The sequence below is a fragment of the Notamacropus eugenii genome, chromosome 2 (genome assembly GCF_028372415.1).
Source record: "Notamacropus eugenii isolate mMacEug1 chromosome 2, mMacEug1.pri_v2, whole genome shotgun sequence".
Classification (NCBI taxonomy): domain Eukaryota; kingdom Metazoa; phylum Chordata; class Mammalia; order Diprotodontia; family Macropodidae; genus Notamacropus; species Notamacropus eugenii.
This window is the reverse complement of record NC_092873.1, coordinates 470,202,110-470,222,592: the sequence shown is the minus strand read 5'-3', so window position 1 is coordinate 470,222,592 and position 20,483 is coordinate 470,202,110. Positions and strand designations below refer to the sequence as shown.

Genomic DNA, 20,483 nt, shown 5'->3' with positions numbered 1-20,483 from the left:
CTCTTTAAGAAGTTAGATCAGACCATGAATAAACTGGAGAAGCAAGGAATAGTGTATTTATCAGATCTATGGAGAAGGGAAGAATTCTTTACTAAAGGAGAGATAGAATGCATTATGAAATGCAAAATGGATAACTTTGATTACATTAAACTGAGAAGTTTTTGCACAACCAAACCCAATGCAACCAAAATCCGGAGGGATGTAGTAAATTGGGAAAGAATTTTTACAGCTAAGCTCGGGGATATAAAGGCCTCATTTCTAGAATATATAGAGAACTGACCCAAATGTATAATCATACAAGTCATTCCCCAATTGATAAATGGTCAAAGGATATGAACAGGCAATTTTCAGAGGAAGAAATTAAAGCTATCTATAATCATATGAAAAAATGCTCTAAATCACTATTGGTTAGAGAGATGCAAATCAAAACAACTCTGAGGTACCACATCACACCTATAAGATTGGCAAACATGACAGAACAAGAAAATGATAAATGCTGGAGAGGATGTGGGAAAGTTGGAACACTAATTCATTGTTGGTGGAGCTGCGAGCGCATCCAACCATTCTGGAGAGCAATTTGGAACTATGCCCAAAGGGCTACAAAAATGTGCATACCCTTTGACCCAGCAATATCACTACTAGGACTATATCCCCAAGAGATCATAAAAATGGGAAAGGGTCCCACATGTACAAAAATATTTATAGCAGCACTCTATGTAGTTGCCAAAAACTGGAAGTCAAGGGGATGTCCATCAATTGGGGAATGGCTGAATAAATTATGGTATATGAATGTAATGGAGTACTATTGTGCCATAAGAAATGATGAACAAGAAGACTTCAGAGAGGCCTGGAAGGACTTATATGACCTGATGCTGAGTGAAAGGAGCAGAACCAGGAGAACTTTATGCACAGCAACAACCACAGTGTGTGAGAGTTTTTTCTGGTAGACTTAGATTTTTGTAATAACACAAGAACTTCTTACCAAAAAAAAAAAAAAATCCCAATGGAGGATCTCAAGGCAAAATGCCTGCCACACTCAGAGAGAGAAATATGGAAGTCACTCACATATTGTAGCAGATCATGTTTGTGTATGTGTATGTGTTTGTGTATCATGTTCTGATTTGTTATACGATTTCTTTCATTTATCTTAGTCTGACTACATAGCATGACTATAGTGAAAATATACTCAATAGGAAAGTATATGTAGAATCTATACAGAATTGTATGCAGTCGTGGGGAGGGAGGGGGGTAGTGGGGAGTAGGTGGGGAGGGATAAAATCGCAATTGTATGGCAGTGATTGTTAAACATTACAAAATAAAAAAAAAAAATAAAAAAAAAAGAAGTTAGATCAGGTACTTGTCTTTTTATGGTGTTTTTTATTATTTTATTCTACTTTTACTGATTCAATAGTCCGCTGGCAATTTAATTATTGTGTTGTTCAATCTTCAGAATTTCTAATTAGTTACTTAGTTGGGGATTTAATTTGTTGTTGCTCAACTATTTTGAGCTTCTGTGTGCCTAATTCCTAGATTTATTTTTCCTCTCTTTTATAACAAAAATACTTAAAGGAATAAAATTCCCCTCTCAGAACTGCTGCAGCAGCATTATAAAGATTTAGGCATGTTCTCTCAATATTGACATTTTTCTCTGATGAATTTTGCTACTAATTCTACACCTGGTCTCCTTGCTTTGTTCACGTTGCAGCCTCAGTTCAACGAAGCCATTCCAAGTTTTCTCTAAAACTGCCCCCTTCACATTTATTCTCAGGACAGTACTACGCTACTACATTCACACACTATAATTTCTTCAGCCACTCCCTAATTAATGGGGAATCCCTGACGCCTATTTTCTTTGTCACATCAAAAAGAGTTGCTATATTTGTAAACATAGGTCCTTTTCTTTTGATCATACTACAAAGCAAAAAATGGCAACACTGAATCAAAGAAGCACATTTTAATAAGTTTGGGGAAATAGTTTCAATTGCTTTCTAGATTGGCTATTCACCACTCCACCAATAATACATTAATGTGCCTGTTTTCTTGTAGCCTTCCAACATGTTATTTTCTTTTAAAACACTTTACACAAGTAAAAACAATGCAACTAAAATAAAAAGGCAAATGGTTAACAGAGGAAAATCTTCACAGAGAAGTTTGTCTGATAACAGTTTTATTTTCAAGGTATATAAGAAACTGATTCAAAACTAATAAATGGTCAGGCAGTTTTCAAGGGAAGAAATCCAAGTTATCAATCAAATGTCATAAGAAAAAAAATGCTCCACATCAATGATACAGAAATGAAAATTATAGCAATTCTGAGGCTCAACTAAGGTTCAATCCATGTGTTGAAGTCTACAATTTACACTTCATGCAGGTGCCAAAGGACCAGTTGTGGCTATTTCACTCTTTCAGGGGCTCCTTCTTGGCAGAAAAATAAAATATAAATTTTTCTAGTCCCCATTTTGACTCCAATCTATATGGTCAAGAACAAAATGGGTAGAGGTGTGGGAGTCAGAGAATCTGAATTAAAATATTTCTACTGTCAGTATTTGTGTAGACCTTAAGACAAGTCATTTTACTCTAAAGGCTTCACTTTCCTCATCTGTGAATGGAGAATGTTAGACTAAGCCACTAAGCTCCCTTCTCATTCTAAATCTATAATTCTATCATCATATGGTACAGAGATGATACTTTTTTCTGTCTAGCTATCCAAAATGTAGATTCAGGATCAATGTACATAAGGGGAAATTTTTCAATCAGTTAGAATTATTGAAGATTCTTCACATAACTTTGAGTTTTCTATCATTAGATATATTTAAGGATAGCCTCTTGTTGGGCACACAAAAAGAAGAGCTTTATATATCAGACCTTTGGAGGTGGAAGTAAAGAATGTGACAAACTAGAAGAATATTTACATGCTTTTTATTTTTGTATAGTCCTTCCCAATTCTGAGAGTCTATGATCATAAGTGATTTCCTTAAAGAGTTTCTGCTAACAATCTAAGACTTGAATGTTTTATTTGAAACTGGTGCTGTCATTATCCAGAATAAAATACTTCTCTCAGTATTCTCAATACATTAAGGACTTTATACACATAAAATATTTAGTTAACTGCAGGTTAGGAGGAGAAAAGATTATTATTCTATCAGATACTATTCATAGGTTGCACAGAACTACCTGCTGACTGGAAGTAATACCACTTTAGATATACCAAAACACTACTTATATCTTTCAAAGCCCACCTCTGACAAAGAATGTTCCACACACACACAAAAAAAAAATGAAGTCAATGACATGTCTTATTTAGTGTCTGCATTTACATTCTGACTAAAGAAAAATAACCATACACAAGGGATACATGTTGTATCTGTCACTCTTATTTGACATATACATAAATAGGGAGCATTCTCCATACACACTATTTAACACTTCAAACATAGGACTTACATATGGTGACTTTTTGAAGAATTTAAGAAAGAACTGATAATCAAAAAACTGACAATAATAAAATTATTTTTACATACCATATTAATCAAAGCAACACGCATACCTGATTTTGGAATTACAGGTCATTTCATTTTCAGGGTAATGAATATCTACTGCATCTTGTATAACTGTCCCATATTCATACACTTTGATCTTCTTTGTTACCCCAGCAATGGCAAAATAGTCACAATCCCGGTCAAATTCAATACTAAAAAGGAAAAAGTACATGGGTTAGTAACTAAGTACATAGGAAACCCTATAAAATTAACTACAACAATACTTCAGGGTTTGCTATTTTCTAGTCCTAAAGTGTTTTTGTCTGCCAGGATAAGTTGGTTTCTTGAAACAGTTTCACACTGTGTTGGATTCCTATGTCTATGTTAAATCACTATCAAGCTACATCAAATTACAGGGAGAAAAAAATTATGTATAAATGCACATTATCCCTCTGGCAGGTGGTATTTTTGCTTATAAGCCATCTAAATTGTTTTGTTACTTCAGCTTTACTGAATACATGACAACATAATCAAATAACAAGGCTAATATCTCACATTTTGAGAATAGTGAAAAAAGATTTGATACTGGCATATAAATAAAGAAGTCACAAGTTGATTACCAATTGATTTCTTAAGATGTTTCAAGTTCTTCTATACTTTGATTTTTTTTTTTACAGTGGGAGATAGGGTTTCCCAGATATTAATATTAAATACGTAACAAATTAGTCCTAGTGGCAAGCTTTCAAAGTATGTAAGTAGATGGAGAGTGGGGTGGAGTGGGGGTGGCATATCGTCATACAAACATTTGAACGGCCTAACAAAAATCTTCACATTAAGTGGAGACATGTTATACAATATCTGGGACTAAAAGACCTGCTATAAAACTTCGATGAGACTAAAATTTTTTTTAAATCTACAAATTTTTGTATTTTTCAATCTACAAATTTTTTTTGTAGTGATTTTTTTCAATCTACAAATAAGGCAGCAATTGCCAAACTCTGTTAAGCAATTCATTTTTGCTTAAAAATTTTAATACACCCATTTTATTAAGTAATCTATGATGCTGGTAATTTTCAAAACTTGTATTTTGTTTCAAAATGTTAGAATTTACTTGTCTATGACATTAACAAAACCTCAACATGTAATAAAAGTAATATATAAAATAATAACTGCTGTACTGTATTCACTGTCTTAGGTTTCTACATTTAGAGCAGACAAGGACATTCATGGTTATCTCCACTTATTTTACATCTGAGTTAAAAGAGGTCCAGAGAGATTAAGGTGACTTGAAAAAGGTCATAAAGACAAGTGGCCAAAGAGAGGATTTTAACACAGGGCCTTTGACTCCCAACCCAGCCCACTGTCCACAGTACCACACAATATCTGTAAAGGGAAGGGGAAGACAGAGGCGGAGGCTCTTCCCATCCCATACCCAAACCTGGGCCCCAGGGTTAAGGAGCAGAAAGGAAGTGGTCACTCCATCCTGGGGCAGACTACAGCATCTCATCTGGCATCCTTCCCAGTTTGAGGGAACCTCTGTATTGTCCCACAGAAGGATGGGAAGCCAGCATCATGAAATAGCCTGCCAGACTCCACAGGAATGAATGGTGTTTTATAAGAGCAAGTATGGCTGCAGGAGGAGACTGGTGACAAGTATTCAAACCTCCTCAGGGTAAAGCTGTTGTAAGTGCCCACTTTGTTTCTATACAAGAGGGTCCTGGCACTTTCCCTCTGAAGTACTGTCTTTTGCTGAGAGAAGCTGGACCCAATGTAAGAAGGGAGGAGGGCATCAGAAATTGTGCTCCACCTCCCACATGGTCAAGTGAGGGCATATTCTCCCTTTTGCTACCCAGCTCCCATGAGTTAAATGGGATTCATACTCTTAGTCTTAGGAGATGATAGGAATTAATAGACTGAAAGCTAAAGAAAGAACCTTAAAGGCAACCTAGTCCATCCCCTTTATTTCACAGATGAGGTTAAGTGATCTCTTCTAAATTACTAGGTAATAAGTATGAGAACTGGGATTGTACCTGGGTCCTCTTACTCTAAACCCACTGTACTTTCCACTGTCTCACTTGCTGATTTTGATTTGAACTTAATTTTCATTTTAAAAAAGCAGATGTATTTATGTGGGATTTGTACTTAAAATATCCAATAATTTTAGGCAATGTTTTGCTCTCTTTCCTTTACTCTTAGAGAGAATTAGGGGAGACACACTCCACAGTTTTGAAAACAATTATAATCAACTGATAAATAATCAATCAAAGAAGACAAATACCAAAGATTCAAAATCTTGAACCAATTTTTCCATGTCCTGAATGTTAAATTTCTACAATTTAGAGGGTTAAACACTGCAAGTTAATCTGCAAGTGTTAATATGTACACAATGTAATGAGTTTAATTTCTCATTTTTCAGTTTGTAGGAATTAATATTTATGAACATAAACCCACTGTAAAACCTAGAAAAACAATATTCACATTGAAGATTTTTGTAAAACATTTGATAACTGATATATTCATTCATTCACAGATTCATAATGAAAAATATTTTTTTAGGAATTACTTTCAAAAGGGAGTAAAAATTGTTAAAAAGTCCTGATTTGACTGGAAATATTTGCAATGGTGACTAAGGTAAGGAAAGTAAGTGAAAATGAAATGAGATTATTTTATATAAGAGGACTTAAACAGAAACCAACAATACCACCTTGGTTCTTGAGACCTGCTTGTATACAAAACAGCCACTTTCTTTTTGTAATAACTTCAGCAGGTGCTATCTTGTTGGCTGGATCTGCCCCCCACACCCAAATTAAGCAATACAGCAGGACAATGGAATTATTTAAACTGCATTCTTAACTGAACTCATTCTCATTTACTATTTCCTGCTCCATGAATTCATATAAAAGGAAGAGTAAACTTAAAATTTCATTATCTCTCAAAATAAAAAGTTTCAAGAAAACATTTTTACGAGAATTACTAAATGGGTAGATTGCTTCTACAATTGACATTAATCTGGGCAGCTAAAAATGAATAACAAGTTCATGAATAATAAAAACCCATCTTAAAAATCTATAGTCTATGACAATATGCTTGTGAGGCTTCTGTCATCGTTATTATCACATGAAGACCAACAAAAGAGCAATGAAATAAACAATGCTCAGTATGTTAAGCATGTAGCCTAAAATATAAAAGTATAAACATATCAATCTCTTGCAGGAAAATATTAACATAACAACTGATTCCATTAAAATCTTAAATGACCATCATTCCAGTAAGCTCCAGGTAGTACACGGAAACTCAAAACTGTCACAAATGATATAATAAATTGTTTTGTTGCACTGAAATGTTAAACTGTCCTTTCTAATCTAGTCCTTCCCAACTTTTGTTTTTCATTTTTAAAGGTCTACTTTATATATTACTTAAGATACAGTATTTCATAAAACCAACTATTCTTCATTTCACGACACATAAAATCCAGAAATTCTTTTAGCCTAGTTGTCAGAGATTAGGTTTAAAACTGTTGAGACTACTCATGCCAAAGACAAGCACCAAAAATGTTTTCATAAGGTTAAAGACCAGTAACTAGAGCATAAGATAATGACTGACAAAGTATAGGAAACAAAACATAAGGTAAAATCTAAGAGTTTGGAAGGGTTTTCAAAGATTAACATGTATGGCCTAAATTCCTTCTGTAACAGCCTCAATCAATAAACATCTGTTAAGAACTTACTCTGTGCCAATCATCTGACAAGTAGTCATAAAGCCTTTACTTACAGACTCCCACTGAGAAGGGATCTCAATATCTGCTCCATCTCATTCCATTTTTATCTAGTCCCAATTGTTTTCCTTAAATGAAGTTTCCTTCTACTTCTCAAGGCAGAAAAACTCTAATCTCTCTTCCACCTAACAGACCTTCAATTGCTTAGAGAAAGCAATCATGTTCTAAGTCAGAACCAAAAAATAAATTCAATATTTGGAACTTTACTCTTTCTAGACAATGTTTCTCCAAATCTTTTCAAAAGATCTGTTTTCTACTCCTGTCTACTCCAAATTTTATGTGTGGCACTAGTTTTTGAAACCCTAGTGTAGAACTTTACATTTATCCTCATTAAATTTAATTCTTCTTACTTCAGAGCATAGTCCTAGTCTGGAACTGTCTGCCTTTCAGTGAAAAATGAATCACTTTTATAAGGCTCATAAAAAAAATCTCCTTATTATGTTATACAATTTTGCCAAGAACAGAAGTCAAGCTAATTTGATCTATAATTGCAAACAACATCCCTTTTTTGAAAATTTGAAAAACATTTATTCTTTTGCAGTCCCGTTGCACCTCTTCTGTTCTTGAAAATCTTTCAGAGTTCATCAAGAGTGTTTTAGCAATCATATGTGCCTGTTCCTGCCACATTCTAGGATAGTTAGCTTGGACCTACAGACCCAAACTCATGGAAGGCCACCATATGAGGCCTGTTTCCCCAATAATTTTTTTCTTTACATTACTTGCGATTATTATACTATTCTTCATTATTGAAAGGTCTTTTTCCTTGAAAAGGAAAGCAAAAATCAAATATGTATAAATTCAGGTTGTTCTTTTCTTTTTAACTACCTTCTTATTATTAATATCCCATTTACTTTAAACAGTGCTCTCTGAGCCTAATTAAAAACAAAAGAAAATAAAAAATGAAAACAAATTGCCACCTCTCTTTTTTATTGCCCTTTATAATCACTGTCAAGCCTTGGCCCTTTCTGGATTTTAGCATTGCAGAATTTTTATAAAACAGTGCTCATGTTTTCTATTCACTGTGAGATAATAATTCTTGCTTTATCTTCTATAAGAACCTTTTCAAATTCTGACTACACCACTGAGGTCCCTATGTGTCTGGTTCTTTCAGCAGAATTCCTTCTTTCTCACTAGAATCGACTCTACTTTTGTCTTCAGTTTTTCATTCTTGAGAGCTTCTTATTTCTCTTGGGGAAACTTCCCCACTGTCCTTTTTATGACCACATTGAAATTTATTCTCCCAAAAACTAGAGCATAACATTCAAATATCCTCAAACTATACAGAAATTTATGTTAGAGTAATAATTTGCCTAAGGTTCTTGTTTCCAGTTCTGCAACCAGTTCCTCATTGTTGCACAAAAAAAAAAAAAAAAAACCAGGTCCAATTAAAAGATATTACACAATAAATAGTGCTCAACAGATATGAACAAATACTTTTCCAATGAAGAATTATAAACTAATAAGAATAAGGCAGAATGCTACAAATCGATATTAATAAAAGGAGTCAAAACTACCTGGTGGTTTCACCTCACACCCTGCCAACTGGCAAAAATGACAAAAGATGAGAACAGACAATAATTAGGCACATTAGTGCATCATTGGTGGAGCTATGAATTGGTATCATTTTGGAGAACAATTTGGAATTACATGAATCAAGTGACTAAAATGTACATAAGCTTTGACCCAGAGATTCTATAGGTTTATTATACTCCAAGAATGCCATTTGTAAGAAGAAACTGTCCATATACACCAATACACCACAAAAGGATTTTTTGCAACAGCAAAGATTTAGAAAGAAGGGAGGTGTCCATCTATTGGTGAATCATAGTAGACTAAGATAACAGAATATTACTGACCTGTAACAAATGATGAATATGGTAAATATAGAAATATATAGAAAGAATGACATGAAATGATGCAGAGCCAGAAAAGATCACACACAATGACTACAACAATGTGAATAGACACACCACAAAAAAACCCAAAGTGAATGTTGAAAAACTCAAAGAGCAATTATGGCTCCAAAGAAGAGACATAAGAAGATATCCCCTCACCCTGATCTACTTCCTGGTCACAGGTCCACCAGCATGGCACACTGTACACATTTTCACATTCTTTCTATGTATTAATCGTTGATGTTGATTTTCTTCCTCTCCTTTATTCTTTTCCATTTTTTTCTTTAAAAAGTTATTTGTGAATAAGTTGTGGTATATGAATGTAATGAAATACTACTGAGCTACAAGAAATGATGAACAGGAAGACTTCAGAAAGACTTATATGAACTGATGGTCAAAGAAGCAGAACCAGGAGAACTCTGTACACAGCAACAACCACAGTGTGCAAGGAATTTTTGTGGTAAACGGATCTAAAAAATTCCCAATGTACTTTTGAGGCTAAGCGCTTTCCACATTCAGAGACAGAACTATGGAATTGGATGGCAGAAGGAAGCAGACCATTTTTATGTGTGTTATGTTTTATTTTGTTTTATGGTTTCTCCCATTCATTTTAATTCTTCTATTCAACATCACTATGGTAAAAAAGTATTTAATAGGAATGTATGTGTAGAACCTACATAAAATTGCAAGCCATCTCGAGAAGAGAGTGAGGAGGGAGGGGAGAAAAAGGGGGAGGGAGAGAAAAAAATCTAAGATATATGGAGATGATTATAGAACACTGAAAACTAATAAAATAATTATTTAAAAAATAAAGTGGGGAAAAAAACATATTTGTTACATGTAAAGGTTCTTTAAAAGAGACTCAACACTCAAACAATCTATTACTATCTATCCTGACTCTTGCCCATGTCCACTCACAAATTTGCAACAGAGGTCCATCAGTCATTCCAAGAATACAAGTGTTGGCTGTCCACTTGATATCCCATGCTCTCACCACATGAACAAGCCATCTTTACTATCATACAAATCCCTTAAGGCAATTTTTACTTCTTTAACGACTCTCAATACTTACATACTACAGTCAGCCCACACCTTGTGCCTCTCCATTGCCCTCTGTGTGATAGTCACCCTTAATTCTTAAAAAATGTAGCACTCCATGTCTAGTAGTGAAGGCATAGTAGAGCATCATGTTTGGAGTCAGGAAAAGCCTAGTTCAAATTTGGCCTGAAATACTAACTGAAGGACCCTAGGCAAGTCACTTCACCTCAGTTTATCAGAGTCTCCTCATTTATAAAATAGGAATAATAGTAGCGCCTAACTCTCCTGGTCATTGAGAGGATTAAACAGATAATATTGTAAATCACTAAGTACAGTGTTTGATGCTTAGCAAGTGTTAGTTATAACTATTATCTTGCTGCCACATAAAGCAACCTCAATAAAATATCAACTATTTCCAAACTACCTACTCTGTCACCTACATAAAAATTTTATGAGTCATCTACACATAAATCAAGGGGAATGATCAAACATGGCATTAGCAGAAAATTAGGCTCTATTCAAGCAATCAACATCCAACAGTGAACGACAGAATTAAAATTTTGCAACTGAATGAGATATAAAGAATATAAAGTACCATTGTGCTTGTTTCTTGTTGATTATGTATTTAATTTTAGTTTTCAACATTCATTTCCACAAAGTTTTAAGTACCAAATTTACTCCCTATCTCTCCCCTCCCCCCACCCCAAAACACCATTCATCTTAATTACCCTTCCACCAATCTGCTCTCCCTTCTATCACACCCCTCCCTTCCAATAACCCCATCTTCTCTCTCTTCTTACATGGCAAGAAAAATACATTACCTGTATTTCTTATTTCCCACTTGCAAACAAAAACAATTCTCAACTTTCGTTCCTTATACTTTGAGTTCCAACTTCTCTCCCTCCCTCCCCACCTCCCACCACCTCCCTTGAGAAGGCAAGCAATTTAATATAGGCTATATATGTGTAGTTTTGCTAAAGACTTCCACAATAGTCATATTGTGTAAGACTAATTATATTTCCCTCCATCCTATTCTGCCCCCCATTTATTCTATTCTCTCTTTGGACCTGGTCCATCCCCAAAAGTGCTCACTTCTTATTACTCCCTCATCCCATTTGCCTTCCCTTATATCATCCCTCCACCCCACTTATACTCTTCTCCCCTACTTTCTGGTAGCATAAAATAGATTTTCATACCAAATTGAGTGTGCATGTTACTCCTTCCTTAAGAAAAAAGGGATGAGAGGGTTTTCCCTCTCACCTCCACTTTTCCCCTCCATTCAAAAAACTTTTTCCTGCCTCTTTTATGAGAGATAATTTGCCCTATTCCATTTCTCCCTTTCTCCTCCCAATATGTTCCTCTCTCACCTCTTATTTTTTTAGATAACATCCCTTCCTATTCAACTACCTTGTGCTCTCTGTCTACATACACATATATGTGCATAATCCCTCCAACTACCCAAATACTGGGAAAAATCTCAAGAGTTAAAAATATTATCTTTCCATGCAGGAATGTAAATACTTCAACTTCAGTAAGTCCTTTATGATTTCTCTTTCCTGTTTACATTTTCATGCTTCTCTTAATTCTTGTGTTTCAAAGTCAAATTTTCTATTCAGCTCTGGTCTTTTCATCAAGAATGCTTGAAAGTCCTCTATTTCATTGAAAGACGATTTTTTCCCTTGAAATACTATGCTCAGTTTTGCTAGATAGGTGATTCTTGGTTAATCCTAGTTCCCTTGACTTCTGAAATATCGTATTCCTCACCCTTCAATCCCGTAATGTAGAAGCTGCTAGATCTTGTGTTTTCCTGATTGTATTTCCACAATACTCAAATTGTTTCTTTTTAGGTGCTTCCAATATTTCTCCTTGACCTGGGAACTCTGGGATTTGGCTACAATACTCCCAGGACTTTCTCTTTTTGGATCTCTTTCAGGAGGTGATCAGTGTATTCTTTCAATATTTATTTTGCCCTCTGATTCTAGAATATTAAGACAGTTTTCCTTTATAATTCCATGAAAGATGATGTCTAGGCTCTTTTTTTGATCATGCCTTTCAGGTAGTCCCATAATTTTTAAATTGTCTCTCCTGGATCTATTTTCCAGGTCAGTTGTTTTTCCAATGAGATACTTCACATTATCTTCCTTTTTTTTATTCTTTTGGTTTTGTTTTGTAATTTCTTTGCTTCTCATGAAGTAATTAACTTTCATCTGCTCCATTTTAATTTTTAAAGAACTGTTTTCTTCATGAATTTTTGAACCTCCTTTTCCATTTGGCTAATTCTGCTTTTGAAATCATTCTTCTCCTCATTGGCTTTTTGAACCTCTTTTGCCAATTGAGTTAGTCTATTTTTAAAGGTGTTATTTTCTTCAACATTTTTTTGGGAGGTCTCCTTTAACAAACTGTTGACTCACTTTTCATGCTTTTCTTGCATCTCTCTCATTTCTCTTCCCAATTTTTCCTCCACCTCTCTTACTTGATTTTCAAAATCCTTTTAGAGCTCATCCATGGCCTGATCTTCCTCTGATGATATGCACTGTTCTTCCTCATCAGAAAGGATGGAAGAAAATACCTGTTCACCAAAAAAAGTAGCCTTTCTATAGTCTTATATTTTTTTCCCTTTTTTGGGCATTTTCTCAGCCAGTTATTTGATTTTTGAGTCCTTTGCCAAGAGGAGGGTATACTCTGGGGACCTGTAAGTTATCAGTTCCTTCAAGGTGGCACAACCAAGGGAGAGGAGTTTACTCCTCTCCTAGCCTGCACTCTGGTCTGGGAGCAACCACAAGCACTCTTTTCTGCCCAGGATCTGTGAGCAGAATTCCCTCTCCAGAGCCTCCACTAGCTCCACCAGACCAGTCAGCACTCCTTCTTACCCAAGGGCTGCCACTCAGGGCTGAGATACAGATCAGTCATGCGATTCCCCCAGGGGCTTTAGGCTGAGGGCTCCTAAAATGGATGATGTGCTGCAGTTGCTGCCCTGGGGCCGCCAAGGTCAGACAGCATTCTCTTTCCACACAGGTAAAAGCGCTTTCTCACTGACCTTTGAAGGTGCCTTTGGCATATGTGGGTTAAGGGATCTGGGAACTACAGCTGCTACTGGGGATGTCCCTGCCTCATGGCCAAGGCCCGGCTGTGCTTCGTGCCCAGCGCAATAGACCTTTCCTGTTGGCCTTCCAGGCTGCCTTGGGCTGGCAATCTCTTTCACTCTGTCGTTGTGTGGCTTCTGCTGCTCTAGAATTTATTTAGTCATTTTTACAGGTATTTTACGGGCTATGTGGGAAGAGCTTCTACAGGACCATCCTTCTATTCTGCCATCTTGGCTCTGCCCCCACATTTCTTGTTGATTATTAAAAAAGCATTTGGTTCAGCAGAACAAAACATTGTCTGGTGGATTCATTTCAAATCAGGTATTTCTCACCCATAAATCAAAATCCTTCAAGAGTCCATGGAAGATCTAACATCAGAAATAACTGTTCGAAGACCCTGTGAAAACCTCTATGCACCTCAGACAGATGATATAAAGAGACAATGAGTTAGGTCCAGAGCTGAACAGGAGAAAGAGAAGCTTGGTCTGGACTGTCTAGGGGAAATTGGAAAAATCTTTTCAGAAATCTTTTCTTAAATACTAACAAATTTTACCTGTATTGCTGTATAGTAAAGAGATCAGGAATATGACAATTTCTAAAGAACTGAAGGAATGTACAAGGTATCCATACCCAAGTCTTAGCACAGTATTCAGCTCTTTAAAGCTTTAACTTAAAACTGGGCAAAAGCTTTTGGGGATACCCTATGCAATCCAATCATTGCTATACATTTAATGCTTTTCTGAAGCCTTGGGGAAAAAAAACACCTTTCTCAAATATACTCTAAAAAGAATCAAATGTACTTGAGGGTAAAATGAGAAAAGGCTAGAATATTTATTTCCTTAGAGCAGAGAGATATTATTAAGGACATAAGGACAAAACTGTTTCATAATTCAAAAAGTATTTTGGTAGGGGCTTATTAGGACATCTAGTTGTTATCTGGTGATATAAAGCAAAATTGGTTGTCAAAGCAATTATCTTAAATATAAAAATCTAATCAACCAGTCTAAACTTTTTTTTTAATGTAAATTATACTGGAATTAGAAGCTCACCTAATTACCAGTGAGATAGTTTTTAAATATTAACAGTATTTAATGGAAATAATATCCTAAAGTACATCTAGATATTTAAAAACTACAACGATAAAGAATTCCAGCACAGTGTCTCTATAACCTTTATCAACCTCTTAATGTCATATTATACAGACAGAGAATTCCAATTCATCAACACCTTCTGATTGGAGGGTAATGTCATAAATTCCAAAACATCTGTTTGAGGAAAGAGTCCAAGGGAGAACTCATTTCTCACCTTACTGCCCTACTTTGGGTCTTCTCTAATTCTTTCATCATCTCCCCTAGTTAGTTACCTTCCCTAATGTCTCCCACACTCAACTTTACAGCTTCTTTCTATGTGTTGTCTTCCTCCACTTCATTGTAGGCTCCTTGACAGCATATATTTATTTACATTTGTGTGCTTAACACAGTACCTGGCACGTAGTAGGTATTTAATAAATGATTACTGACTGACTGATAGTATTCCCCCAAATTAAAGCTCTCTCCATCAAAGACAGGAGAACAATTGTGCAGAAGTAACTATATTTGAAAATAAAAAGGAGTCAATTTTAAGGCAAAACACCTATTTTGGAAAAAAAAAAAAACAAGAAAGAATTTAGGCTTTGTTCAACTAACCTCAATGAAGAGTATCACAAAAATCTTGCCTAACTGCATCTTTACCTAAACCATATAATGTTAGTATTACAAAGAATAAAAACCCTAGGATAACAATCTCAAATGATATATTTTATATAGTAAAACACTTTCTCTAGAGTAATTTCCCTCCCAACATCAATTTTAAGAGAAAAGATTTAAAGTTCTTAAAATATAAAAAGTGTGTGAATATATATTAATAACTTTTTAAAATTAAGACTTAGTATTTTTGTTGTTTTTCCTATATTTGAATGTATTTCCAATGCCTCAAATCATACTGGACAGAAAATAAAATTTAAAAACAAAAACTTAAAAAGGATACATAATAGGATACATGTGTCATAGGATCAGATTCAAAACTATGATATTAAAACATTAATCTGTCAGGTAACTCAGGCTATAAATTATAAATGTGAATTCATGGATTATTTCACTGTCATTTATTTTCAGAAGAAAGATTAAGGTAAAGGAAATAGAAGAACATGTCCAGAATAAGGACAAAAAAATTATTCCTACCTGCAAACATATAGGTTAAGGTTTAGACCCTAAACTATTTAGGGGTGGGGGAGGATAAACTCAAAAAACACAAATTTAGGGAAAATTTCAGAATTGGAAGGAACTTCATAGGGTTCTTTTCATGGTACAGTCCTTTCTCTACCAATCCATATGTGACATCAAGAATCCTTTCAATAGCACAGATAACAAGAAGTCACCCAGTTTTTGAATAAAAACTTCTACTGAAAGGAAAAAGACTACATCTTGAGGCAGAAGTCCCTTCAATTTTTAAGTAATTCTAATTGTTAGACTATTTCTCCCCCTGTATCAAGCCAAAATTTGCTCCTTTATAATTTATACCATTCAAGTGTTTTTCTTTGAAAGGAGAACAAACAGAAAAAGTCTAATTCTTCTTCCAATAAGAATCATCATCAATTGAATGGGATGAACTACATGTTTAAGTACTAAAGAAACTGGAAAGCATGATTTTTAAGCTGTAATTAGTAATATCTGAAAGGTGGTGTTAAATAGGAGAAGTACTACAGGACTACAACAGATTGACAGCAGGGACTGCCTCCCTCCTCCTTTTTATGTTTTTTTTAATATTCCAACAACTAGCATATATTCGAGTATATAGAAGCTTAATAAATGTTTACTGACTGCTTGACCAAAGAAGTGCAAACATTCCAAGAAAAGAAGGAAGTCTGCTAATTCATTATAGGCCAGATAAGCTTCACTTTGATTTCTGGGAAACTGATAGAATGGATCATGGAGATGATTACTAAACAACTAAAAAAAGCATTGATTATAGAGGTATTATGGCTTCATCAATAACCATATTTCATGGGTTGAAAGGTTTCTAAACGGGAAGTGAAAAACAGGGTGATGGGGAAATGCAGAAATCTGAACTTAGCCAAGAAGACCTGGAATTTAGTCCTGCCCCTGACATGTACCAGCTGCACAACACTGGACAAATCACTTAACCTGTCAGTGTTCTAAGGCAATTTTTGAAGAGAGTATGTTTCAGTGATACCAAAACCAAATTAGGAAAGCATGGAATAGTTTACTTGTCAGGTACATGAATAAGGAAAGAATCAGGGACCAAATGATGCAGTGAGCATTACATACGTAAAATAGTTCATTCTGATTATAAAAAAATTTTAAAAGTTTTTTGCATAGATTAAAAACAATACAAACAAAATCAGAGGGAAAGTAGAAAACAGGGGGAAAGTTTTTATAGCAAGTATCTCTGATAAAGGCCTCATATCCCAAATATAAAAAGAACCCAGTCAATTTTATGAGAATAAAAGTGATTCCCTAATTGACAAATGGTCAAAGGATATAACAGGCAAATTTCAGACAAAGAAGTCAAAGCTATTTATACTCACCTGAATTAAATCACTGATTACAGAAATGCAAATTAAAATAACTCTGAGGTACCAACTTATCCCTATCAGATTGGCTAATATGATAAAAAAGGATAATGATAGATGTTGGAGGGGATGTGGGAAAACTGGGACACATGCACTTTTGGAAGAAGGCGGGCACAGAATCTGGAACTCAAAACTGAAAAAAATGTTGAAATTGTTTTATCGTATCATTGCGGGGAACAAAATACTATTAACCAAAAAAAAAAAAAAAGCATATGTTTCAGGGAAGAGGTCAATGTGTATCCATACAGGGAGTTACCCTATACTAGTGAAATCACAGGTCAAGGCCCTATCTTTAGCAGTCTAAACAGGAAGACTAGGGACTTAAAATAACCCATAATATTTCTTGTGGAAGACAAAGGACATAACCTTCATGACAATAAAATTAGATAATATTTTAACAGAAAGAACAGTTGGACAGTAAAATGAGAATCAGATTTGAGTATGAAAGCCCTGGGTTTAAATCTCAAAATGTGCCTCATCCTGGGTTGTTCAATATTTTGATCAATGACTTAGAAAAATGGAAAAATATCAAGCTTAACAAATTTGTAGGTAACACAAAACTGGGAAAAATATACTGGAAAAGAGTCAGGAAAAAAAGATTTTGACAGCCTAGATTAGGAGTTCTTAATCTTTTTTGGACGATTGTGTAATAGTCTGAAAGTTGGTCTCTCTGACTCAGATCTCTCTTCACATGAATGCACCTTCCATTCTGCTGCCAAACTGATCTTCTTAAAGCAAAAATCTGATTATATCATCCCTCTCAATCCACAATCATTAAACTATTGGCTCCCTATTACCTTCAGAATCAAATGGAAAATTCTATTTAGTTATTAAAGCCTTTAAAACCTTCCCCCCTCTTTCTTCCTTACCAGTATTTTTTATATTTTCCTTCATTTCATTTACTCTGAAATTCACTGACACTGGCCTTGCTGTTGTTTCTCAAACACAACACTCCTCAAAATTCTAAGCATTTTTCCTGAGTGTCCCTTATGCCTGGAATTCTCTCCCTTATCTTCTCTGAGAATTCCAGGCATGGGGAATAATCAGTGAAAACATAGAAAGTTTAGAGCTGGAATATTATGTCAGGATCACATAGGAGGTTAATTGCACTGGAATATAGAAGTTCATGAGGGAGTGAAACGGAAAAAGAATGGACAGTTAGGCTAAGGTTGTTATGGCTTTAAAAGACGAACATATTTGACCCAGGAAGAAGGAACCACTGGAGTTTATTGATGAGGAAGTAGGGCATGGTTATATTGGCACTTTAAGATCAATTTCAGGGAGTGGAGCCAAGATGGCAGGGTAGAAAGACACAGGAGGCAGAGCTAAGATGGTGGAGTAGAAAGACCCACATACACTAGCTCTTCCCCCACAGTCCATAAAATACCTGTAAAGAAAGATTCTCAACAAATTCTAGAGCAGCAGAAACCACAGAACAACAGAGTGGAGGCAATTTCCAGCCCAGGGAGACCAAAGGCCAACGGGAAAGGTCTGTCACACCAGACAGGGAGCAGAGCCCAGTGCAGCCTTGGCCACTGCACCTGGGCACCTGGAGGAGGACCTGAGCAGGCCTCCGGGGCAGAATCCCCAGTGGCAGCAGCAGTGGTTTGCAGATTCCTCAACCCTCAGGTCAGTGAGAGGGTTTTTTCAGCTGGCTAAGAAGGGAGCAGGGTCTTCCCATAGCTCCAGCCTCAGGCGGCAACAACAGAAGCCGCACATCAGGCTGCAGCAGCTCCCACAGCAGATCCATCCACTGTTGGATTGTAAAGACACTGGGGGATCTAAGCAGCTGATCCATACCTCAGCCCTGTCTGGCAGCTCTGCCCCCACCTAATACTCCTGGGAGAATCAAGCAGCTAATCTTTATCTCACACTTAATGGCAGCTCTGACCCTGCCTAAAGCCCCTGGGGAAATCAAGCAGCTTATGTGAATCTCAGCCTTCAGTGCTGGCTTGTGGAACTAGAGGCCAGGTGATTGTGGAAAGGAAACTACTACTCACAGATTCTAGGCACAAAACTTTGTAGTTGCTCCCAGACCAGTGTATATGCTTGATTGTGCCACCTTGGAGGAACTGAGATCTTACAGATCCCCAGAATATACCCTACTCTTGACAAAGGACCCAAAAGTCAAGTAACTGGTTGGGAGAATGCCCAAAAAAGAGAAAAAATATAAGACTATAGAAGGATGCTTTCTTGGTGAACAGATATCTCCTTCCATCCTTTCAGATGAGGAAGAACAATACTTACCATCAGGGAAAGACATAAAAGTCAAGGCTTCTGTATCCCAAACATCCAAAATAAATATTCAATGATCTCAGGCCATGGAAGAGCTCAAAAAGGATTTTGAAAATCAAGTAAGAGAGGTAGAGGAAAAATAAATGAGAGAGATGCAAGAAAAGTATGAAAAGAGAGTCAACAAAAAAAAGGAGACCCAAAAAAATGCTGAAGAAAATAACAACTTTAAAAATAGGCTAACTCAATTGGCAAAAGAGGTTCAAAAAGTCAATGAGGAGAAGAATGCTTTAAAAAGCACAATTAGCCAAATGGAAAAGGAGGTTCAAAAGCTCACTGAAGAAAACAGTTTTCAAAATTAAAATGGAGCAGATGAAAGCTAATTACTTCATGAGAAACCAAGAAATCACAAAACAAAACCAAAAGAATGAAAAAATGGAAGATAATGTGAAATATCTCACTGGAAAAACAACTGACCTGGAAAACAGATCCAGGAGAGACAATTTAAAAATTATGGCACTACCTGAAAGCCATGATCAGAAAAAGAGCCTAGACATCATCTTTCATGGAATTATAAAGGAAAACTGTCTTAATATTCTAGAATCAGAGGGCAAAATAAATATTGAAAGAATGCACTGATCACTTCCTGAAAAAGATCCAAAAAGAGAAAACTCCTAGGAACACTGTAGCCAAATTCCAGAGTTACCAGGTCAAGGAGAAAATATTCCAAGCACCTAGAAAGAAACAATTCGAGTATTGTGGAAATACAATCAGGATAACACAAGATCTAGCACCTTCTACATTAAGGGATTGCAGGGCTTAGAATATGATATTTCAGAAGTCAAAGGAACTAGGACTAAAACCAAGAATCACCTACCCAGCAAAACTGAGTATAATACTTCAGGGGAAAAAATGGTCTTTCAATGAAATAGAGGACTTTCAAGCATTCTTGATGAAAAAACCAGAGCTGAAAAGAAAATCTGACTTTTAATCACAAGACTCAAGAGAAGCATGGAAAGGTAAACAGAAAAGAGAAACCATAAGGGACTTACTAAAGTTGAACTGTTTTCATTCCTACATGGAAAGACAATATTTGTAACTCTTGAAACTTTTCAGTATCTGGGTAGCTGGTGGCATTACACACACACACACACACACACACACACACACACACACACACACACACACACACACACACACACACACACACACACACACACACACACACCCCACAGGGTGAGTTGAATAGGAAAGGCTCATATCTAAAAAAATGAAATTAAGAGGTAAGAGAGGAATATATTGGGAGGAGAAAGGGAGAAATGGAAAGGGGCAAATTATCTCTCATAAAAA

At 35.8% G+C, this 20,483-nt stretch overlaps 1 protein-coding gene across 4 annotated transcripts in view; it reads right to left on the bottom strand.

Moving 5' to 3' along the window:
* COP1 (COP1 E3 ubiquitin ligase) overlaps window positions 1-20,483 on the bottom strand; it is a 251,041-nt gene that overhangs the window by 112,909 nt on the left and 117,649 nt on the right. For all 4 annotated transcript variants that reach the window (XM_072648565.1, XM_072648563.1, XM_072648562.1 and 1 more), the window contains one exon: window positions 3,548-3,691. In XM_072648565.1, coding sequence (XP_072504666.1) covers window positions 3,548-3,691 — 144 coding nt within the window. The remainder of the gene's footprint in view (window positions 1-3,547; window positions 3,692-20,483) is intronic.